We start from the raw sequence: 9,374 nt of genomic DNA, 5'->3' as shown, positions 1-9,374 counted from the left end.
GTCATAATACCCTCGCTTCTGCACTAATAGATCTTTACCGTGATAATTGTGTGATGATTGCTGGACCTTCTAGTGGTCCATATAATCGCGACTTCCTCTACCATCTATTGTTCATACATCTGACCAACTGGTCCCATATTATCAGTGGTTCTATTCTGAGGATTTTGCAGTATTGTGGCTGTCGAGGGCTACTATGTGCCAGGTGATTGGTGGACTGCTAGCCGTAGTTTCAGATTAATCGCCACCATTCAAATATTATCAGACGAATTCTTTAGGCCCTCGTAGCACGCCACGTGCTAACCACTCTTTATGCGTCTGGCCGAACTGCTCGTGACGTTCGCCACTTACGTTTAGCTTCGAGATACCTCAGAGCAGGGATGGCTGATACCGAATAATTTTATTATATGGCGAATTAGCATACAATAAACAATGGAATAACCGATACCTACAAGCTGGCTACCAGAAAATTTATATCCGGTGGTTGCAGTGATATTTTATAGTAGTATTGCCGTGGTATTTTAAAGTAACTTGAATAAAAGTAAACCTTTTATTTTTCGTGAGACGACGCAACCATGAGTTAGGCTGCGTTTGAGCAAAATTAAATTAATGTGGCAAGGCATTTTAAATGCTGTTATCAGTCGTGGACTTAAATATTTTTCACAACAGATAAGTCCATACTTGTAACAATCATTATCAGGACTATTTGCCGAAAGTGGGTGAAGTTAAAATTATTTTTTTGTGAGTAGGAAAATATAAATCAAAAATTAATTATAATCCAGCATTTTACCACACATTTTTCCACAGATTACCGCGTTATTCTAAAGTTATAATGCTTTTGTTTTTCGTAAGTACGAAACCAGGAATCAAAAATCAATTATAATCAGGTAGTTACCACACATTTTATATCCACGGATTGTCGCCGTATCTGACTTAAAGAGTACTAATGCATTAATTTATTCGTGAGTCGGCGAAACTACGAGTTACGTTAAACACAATTAAATTAGTACAATAAGTCAACTATCATTATCATGATTATTTTCCTAAAGGCGGGAAATAATATAAATTATTTTTCCGAGTGCACGAAAATATAAATCGAAAATTAATTGTAATCGGGCAGTTTACAACACATTTTAAGTCCACAGATTGCCGTGGTAATTTAGAGTTGTAATATTATTTGTTTTTCGTAAGTACGCAAATAAGCATTAAAAAGGTATTATAATTGGGCAGTTTACCACACCATTTATGTCCGCAGATTGCCGCGGTTATTCCTTTTTTTTCGTTAGTCGACGCAACCACGAGTTACGTTAATTATTTAATTTTTAGCATTTTAAATACATTTAGCATTTTGAATGTTTTATCGCAACGGAAAATCATCATAGCAAAAAGTCGATACTCTTTGACTATCATTATCAAAATTATTTGCCAAAAGCGGGAAAAAGTGTGAATGATTTTTTTTCTAATAAATCAACTCGTTTATTCGGACCTGAGACAATTTATTGGGTGCCGTAATTTGTAACAAAGCGCACGACTTTATTAAACTTATATATATATATAATATCTGACTAATTCTATTTATGCGAGACCCGTGACTCAATACAAATGAATGCGTGAATTAGGAGCCTTGCAAGGGAATGGCGATATTGCATATGTTCGGTCCCACCAACGTGGCCCATTTAGAAAAGTAAAAAAACTGAATTAGAATTGTGCTTCTGAGTAATTTGCTAAATCCTCAAAATGATAGATATTCGATATTGAGCCATACGATTGGAATGCAGGCCATGAACTGACTCATCGCCGGTTCGGGGAAGTTAGCAAATCTGCCGGTCTGGTACGGCTTCTCCCATCACCCATACTCGCACATATGTAGCAATAACCTTATAAGGGATATAGCCATTTTAGTGGAGACAGAACTATTTTAGTAGGGGCATAGCCGACATAGCCATTTTAGTAGTGTCATGTTTGTTTTAGTAGTGACATAGCGTTACATAGTCATTCCGTAGTAACATACTGTACTTGTTTTAGTGGGGACATAGCCGACATAACTCCTTCAGTAGGTGCATAGAGGACATAGTCATTTTGGTAGGGATATCGCTAATTTAATGGGGAGATAATGTGGACATAGTCATTACTTATCGATCTTAAGATCGGTAAGTATATTGATAGGTATTTGTCTGTATGTATGTCTGTCTGTATGTATGTCTGTCTGTATGTATGTCTGTCTGTGTGTCTGTTAGATGCACGCGATATCTCACGAAAGCGAGATTGAATCTGCTCCAGATTTTGCATGTGCATTCATCTTATCTCGGACCAGTAGCCTATTGATTTTGGGCGAATTATGTCGTATAATTAGCGAGTTATCAATCAATTATTGATATAGTGATCTAGATTTTTGTAAAGCGAGAGAATTTTGAAACCCGCCGAGTGTGTGTGTGCGATGCGCAGTGCGCAAGTTACAAGAGCGGATGAATCGAAACTGCAGTTTCTGTTTTGGGGGATCCCCTAACTATCGATCGATAAGTCTTCGGTTTCCAACCGATATTCTCGTTTAATTAATCGGCTTCGCCCTTTAAGTTGTGACATTGAGGAAAAGCCATTTTAGTAGGGACATAGTCATGGAAAATAGGCATTTTGGAATGGACTATGGTTAATATAGCACTAAAAACCTTGCCAAAACATGCGAAAACAATGAAAAACCTAGCGTCATAGTCATTTTAGTAGTGACTTGACGGGCATAATTTTTTTAATATGGCCATCGCTATTTTAGTAATGACATATGGCAACCGTGTTTCAGTAGGCATATATCCATATAGTAGGGGCATACCCATTTTAGTAGTGACATAGTTGTTATAATGACAAATTGCCATTTTGGTAGGCACATAGTTAGCATGGTGACCGTACATTTGAACCCATGCGTATATCCGCGGGTTCAATCTATATGCGGGTGCTGAAACCCATGGGTTAGGGTTAGTATGGGTTCAAATATTCGTGAAAACAAAAAAAATTCCATAGGTGTAATGGTATGCAGGTGCAATTGTCGTGGGTTCAAATGTAATGGAACCAGTTAGCATAATTATTTTAGCAGGTGTATAGCGGACATAGCCTTTTCAGAAGAGACGTGCATAGCCATATTAGTGATGACATTGTTGTTATAGTGAGGACACGACCATTTTGGTGGGAACATAGCAGAAAGAGCCTTTTTAGTATAGTCATAGCCGTTTCAGACGGGTCATAGCCCTCGTCGCTACTTTAGTAGAGACAACGTTATTTCAGTAGGGAAATAGCAGGCATTGCCTTTTTGGAAGCGGACATACTCATTCAATGGGGACACATCCATTTTAGAAGGAGCATAGCCATTCTAGTAGGAACGTAGACAATTTAGTAGGGGCATAGCCATTTTAGTAGGGAAGTAGTCATTTTAGTGGGGTTATTACGGACATAGATATTTAAGTAGCGACATAGCCATTTTGGAAGAGACATTGTGGGCATACGGTAACCATTTAGTGAGGACTAATCTATTTCAGTACGTAGCCCTTTTAGTAGTGAAATAGTCGTTTAAGTGGGAACATAGCCATTTCAGTAGGGACACAAAGTTTTTGATGGGTATAGCCACTTTAGAAGGGATATACCAATTTTTAGTAGGGACAAAGCGAGCATAGTCATTTTAGTAGGGGCATAGTTGTTTTGGAAGAGATTTGCCCTGTTTGGTATGGACATAGCCATTTTAGTAGGGGTATAGTTGTTTTGGGAGGGACATGCCCGTTTTGGTATGGACATAATCATTCTAATAAGGGCATTGCGGAAATAGCCATTTATGTATATAATGGATCCGAAACTTCCATTGCCTTCCAAATAAGGGGTTGGAGTGAATAGGATTTACATATTTATCCCGGGTAAAGCCAATTAGACGGCTTAATTATGTGGTGAACCACAGCCTCGCACCCGGGTGTGGGATGGCTGGTTAATTGTTTCAGATGTACAGACTTGGATGGAGTAAGCCATAACCGACCAGTGGTTATGTGAATCACCCTATGGCGTCAAGGAGTCCAGCAATCCTCCCTCACAAGACTATTCTCCACTGGATTCAAACTTACGCAGGGTAATCAGAGGTGCGAAGACGATAGTGTTCCCAACACTTAGCACAATGGATTGTGAATTTACCCCGATTCCACGGCCCTACTTAAAATAGTCATACACAAAACCTACGTACCATAGCTATTAAACAGCATCAGTTAATTACAAAAGTTTAATAATTATTGTTCAATGTCAAAATGAAAACGACAACCATGGACAACATTTACATGAACATGGGGGTTCCAGTAGTCAGGCAATATTTTCAACAAGATATTCAAATCAAAAAAACATGTCAGGTAAAGGCAAAAGCATCCACATTGGTGCTCCAATAGTTTGCTATTTTAAATGATGATAGTAGCAAATTGCAGAAAAATCATTAGTATTGTATGCCATGTTTTATGGGAGTCCAGTAGCATAATGCAAAAACACATCATACACGGCCAACAGCAGAAATATCAATTGCCATACAAATTCATTACATCGTAAACATCAAAAATGTGCCCAACAGTGGTTAGGAACAAGCCTGAATTTCATATTAACAATTACTCGTGTCTGGAATACCTACCCAAACTTTTTGCCTATTTGAACTAGATTATATAACATGTAATGCATTAAATTGAATTCAGTGAGACGCAGTACAATAAACATCATGTTATTACCTAAAATCAGATCAAAACTCAAAGTGTTGTAGCATCACAAAAACCACATATCAATAACACTATTTCAAGCTCATTGTTTCGAGTCTGTTGTATGATTTAGGCGAGCAATAGTCTTCCATTGAATGTCAGTGTCTGAGGAAATCATGCTTTTACTTGAGTAGGTTCTTCAGTTGTTCCGTTATCTGTTGGTTTACTTTCAGCTGCATCACTGGGTTCTAGATCGGGTACGTCTGTAAATAAGACAAAAAAAGTATTGAAAAAAGAAAACGCTACTTCTATTTCAGTGGTGAAAACATTTTTCGTTTAATTCCCCCCAGACAATGCATAAAAAACTATTTGGTGTGAGGTTGCAATTTAACATACAAATAGGGCTGTAGGCTGCATGAAAATATGAGAACCAAGATGTTTGAAGATTATAGCATGAGATTCTAAGACTTAAGTTACATTTTACTGGTATTTGGACAAAATAAGACTCTTTTAAATTTTACTACAAAATGAATTTCCTCGAAATTCAACATTGAAATTAATTCTAAAAATCAAAGCATTCATTTATGGATTTATGGACATGAACGTCCATATCATAGGCTACCAAATTGAGAAGTATCAGTATGCTGAGAAATCGTAAGTACAGTAAATGAGAGAGATCCAATAAAAGGTAGAGTTCACCGCACCAAAGGAGCAAAAGCATAGTTAACATTGAACATTAATAAAATGAAATCTAATTTATATTAGGTATACTAGCACTTGTTTTTGTCGAACCGAATTTTATACACCTTGTGTGATGTACAGGTTGACTGTGCCCAAAAAATCGGAACCTAATGTAAACCAGTCGGCAGCGGCTTGGTATATTTTACTGTCATTAAATATTATTGTAATTTACTGTAATTCTGAGCGTTGGTGGGGCTTTCTACAAAAGATTCAACAAATCTTAACTTGATATAGTTCTTCCTAGAAAGAAGCCAAATGAAATACGTTCAGTCTATAATGAAATAAAGAACTTGAAAACTGTAAAAAAAAGTTGCGACCCATTTTTATACCTATTACGACTTATAGTTTGGGAACAGCTATGATGTGTAATAGGTGAGGACAGGAGTATTTGGCTTCATGCCTCCCCTTTCATCGAAATCCAAGGCTTACAACAAAAAACTGCAGTAATCTTTTTGATTCACAGCAGCCAGAGCTTCAGGAACAAAATGCTGTCCAGTCATAAACACTCGCTCTGTTTTCTATAAAAATCTAATATATTATTAAATACCTTCATCATCACTATCAGGTTCACTGCCTTCATCATCATCGCCATCATCCAGATCACCAAAGTCAGCGCTTCCAGTTCCCCTTCCCATCTGTTGTAGCATCTATAAATAATGAGGTCATAAAAATAAATGAATATATTTGTAGTGAATACATAATGAGCTGCAATGAAATTGACTACACTGAAATCACACAAAATTAGCCTCAATAAAGGTTTATTATTAATAAGAATATTTAATAAGCAATCGAAGAATCGTGTGTAAAACTTGATTTGATAATCAAAGATATTCTTTCAAAAGCATACACTAATTTTACCCATTACAGTATCACATAACAGTTTTCAAAAACATTTTTACCTGAGAAAGATCAGGTTGTTGACCTCCACCCATGCCCATGCCACCACCCATGCCCATGCCCCCACCCATGCCCATACCCCCCATTTCTGTATCATCATCTGACGATTCATCTTCATCTTTCCACTTGTTGAAATCAATTTTCAACCAATGTTGCTGAAATCATAAATGAGTTTGTTTAGATATCGTAGTATAGTCAAATTAAATACCAGGAACAGTTGTGTATATTTTCCATGCAGTTTAAATGCCTAGAAAAACTCAATAAATTACATTTTAAAATTCACCCACATTAATTAAATCAGTCATAAGTGGTTCCCAAACTGCAGCCCACGGGGCAATAACGACCTGAGTAACGATTTACTATGGCCCGCCGAACTTGAGTGAAATAGTTTAACACTTTGTTACATCATTATCAAAGTTTGAGCATGTGTATATAAGTAACAATTCAATTATACCAGTATCTCAAATATGCTTACAGTAACAGCCCTTGCGGGCGCTCCCCTCTCTGGGTCCACAAATACCCTCCCGCTTCTAGTTTTGGCCCCCGGTCAATCGACTTCGGTAAACCCCAAATTAAATCATTGCGTACCATTGGCAATATCTCAAATTATATATCGGGTTGTATTCAAAGAGAGTAATAAAATGCCATGTTTGTCCATGTGAAGTGATTCAAGAGTCTTGCTGCACACTAACACAAATATATTTCTATAATGCTTCGTCTGACCAAGGTCGGACTTCTTCAGACATACATAATTTTGTTAGGTGTCGATTGTAACCATTTGTGTCGATGCAGATAATTACTTTCATTGTATAATTTAAAGAATTTACCTTCATTTTTGCGTCTAACAGTCTTGGCCAGAACGGACCAGATTCCTTCTTTTGTGCTTGTACATATATTAGCCTTGATGTTTTCTTCACTGTGCATTGCTAAACACAATTTAAACACAAACTTTACATATAAAAATATTCACACAAAAAGTTCCAAATTTTATTAGCCTGAGTTAATAAGATATTGAGTCAGATTCAATATTTTCAACTCTCTAATTAACACGTGAGAAGGAGTAGATATTTCTAACAAAACAAAGTTAGTTGGAAATTTTGGAAATTAACCCTGTTAACTACACCTTGTTATATGCCTTGCAGGTCTTTCTACACAAATTGATTTGCACAAACAGTGACCAAGTGGTTAAAGTGTTAGACTAAATTATGGTGGCACTTCGGATTCAAATCCCATGCCTGCCATCTAACTCGGGGTATAATAAACGGCGCTCCAGAAGTGTGTGTACCAATATGAATTTACAGTAAATAATTTTGTTCGCATACTTTACATCAAGTTGTGTAAGGGGACCGAAACCTATGGGTAGGGGGGTATATTCACTTGGCTAACACAGGCCGTCCCCGAACTCGTGATAGAACTAAAATAAGGAAAATCGGGATAACATCATGGCCTAACCCTAACCTGATTCACACACAACAGGATTATCTAATAAACTGCTCAGGCAATGCTGAATCGAAAGAACTGATGAAGCAGCTCCTTACCTATTAGTGGTTCCCTATGCAGAGTCTTGTTAGGTGTAAAAGTATCAATACGTTGCATAAAAAAACACACAACTATTTGTATAATCTCAATCTGTATCTCCCAACCATATTAGAACTGATAATTTTGAGCAGAGACAATATTCATGAATGTGAGTATGTGACATATTATGAACATTGAACAGAAACTGAGAAAGTCGCTGTGTTAAATTGTAATGGAATAAAACTTAATTTGAATATATAATCACATCTCAATTCATGAATTATATTTTTTTTTAAATCACAAACGTAGAAAAAATTAACAAACCTTAGGATCTATTTCTTTAAATAATTCTAATTGTGAATGATATTTTTTGTTTAACGATCCACCCTGACCGTTAAATATTATTTTCTTTTCTTCGAATTTCACATCTGGATTTTTACAATCTTCGACACAAAATGATATCAGCAGTAAATCTTTTCGCTGTGCCCATATTGTTGGGACATATTCACTATGAAAATAAAAAAATAATACAATTAACTTGTGGACTCTGTTAATTTTTGAAAACATTTCCAACCTGCTTTAAGACTTTGTTCCAACAATTTTGGTTAAAAAATTAGAAATTCACATCAAACTATTTACTAAATATGTCTATTTGTAATTTCATTGATAACCAAGATTCAAGCTGGTTAAAGATTGGCTTGAATTCTGATACTCATTTTTGTTAGTGGTGAACAAATGGTATTCCCGTGGTATGTGAACCAAGAAACCAGAACGTAGTATGTGTATCAGGTTAGGCCATATTTTTATTCCAATTTTCCTTATTTTAGTTCTATTACGAGTTCGGGGACTAGCCAAGTGACTCCCGTAGTATTTGTACCTGAAATTATGGCCTAACCATTACCTGGTAAACATACTACATTTCGGTGTCCGCCATCTTGGTTCACATACTACAGGAGTACCGAACAAATTTACCATCGTGATCAAACTAGGAAATATGGGGCAAGAGATAAACAAACAGGCTATAGAACAAAAGCTAACAGAGTATAGCTTACCATGAATCTCCTGAAGACATTTTGTATTTGAATATAATGCAACGTCTAGTTCTGAAGTTTATTGAAAACGAAAAATTAATAACAACAAAAGTGAGTTCTGAATGTTCTCAGCTTCGAGCAGGTGTGAAGAGATATCCTACTGAAAATTGTAAACTATTAATGCTGTAAAACACAGATAATACCCAAGTTTATTGTTGTTATCGTGTTCACACCAGATTTTCTCAGACGAACCTTTTCAATGACCCAAGGTCTCAAAACGCCTAACTTTCAAAAGGTGTAAGTTCTAGTTAAAATGTAGATGATTGGAAAGCTAATTCTGTAACTGGTAATCGAACCCCAGGCCTCAAGTTTCCAATTTTATATACCTAACCTTTTCTGATTCTGTTCACCTTTCTACAAACTCTGAAACTGGCAAATCTCATTCATCAGCATCAAAAATTTATTCAAGCCAGCATAGGTATCATCAGAT

At 36.4% G+C, this 9,374-nt stretch overlaps 1 protein-coding gene across 1 annotated transcript; it reads right to left on the bottom strand.

Moving 5' to 3' along the window:
* Positions 1-4,229: 4,229 nt before the first annotated feature.
* Positions 4,230-9,083, bottom strand: LOC120337481 (co-chaperone protein daf-41-like). Its single transcript, XM_039405271.2, has 6 exons — positions 8,906-9,083; positions 8,178-8,361; positions 7,163-7,261; positions 6,338-6,490; positions 5,986-6,085; positions 4,230-4,960 (listed from the first exon to the last, which is right to left on the bottom strand). The coding sequence occupies exons 1-6, from the start codon at positions 8,923-8,925 to the stop codon at positions 4,872-4,874; spliced, it is 645 nt and encodes a 214-aa protein (XP_039261205.1). The 5' UTR covers positions 8,926-9,083; the 3' UTR covers positions 4,230-4,871.
* Between the last annotated feature and the right edge of the window lie 291 nt (positions 9,084-9,374).

The sequence above is a fragment of the Styela clava genome, chromosome 10 (genome assembly GCF_964204865.1).
Source record: "Styela clava chromosome 10, kaStyClav1.hap1.2, whole genome shotgun sequence".
In the NCBI taxonomy this organism is placed as follows: Eukaryota; Metazoa; Chordata; class Ascidiacea; order Stolidobranchia; family Styelidae; genus Styela; species Styela clava.
This window is presented reverse-complemented; position numbering and strand designations above follow the sequence as displayed.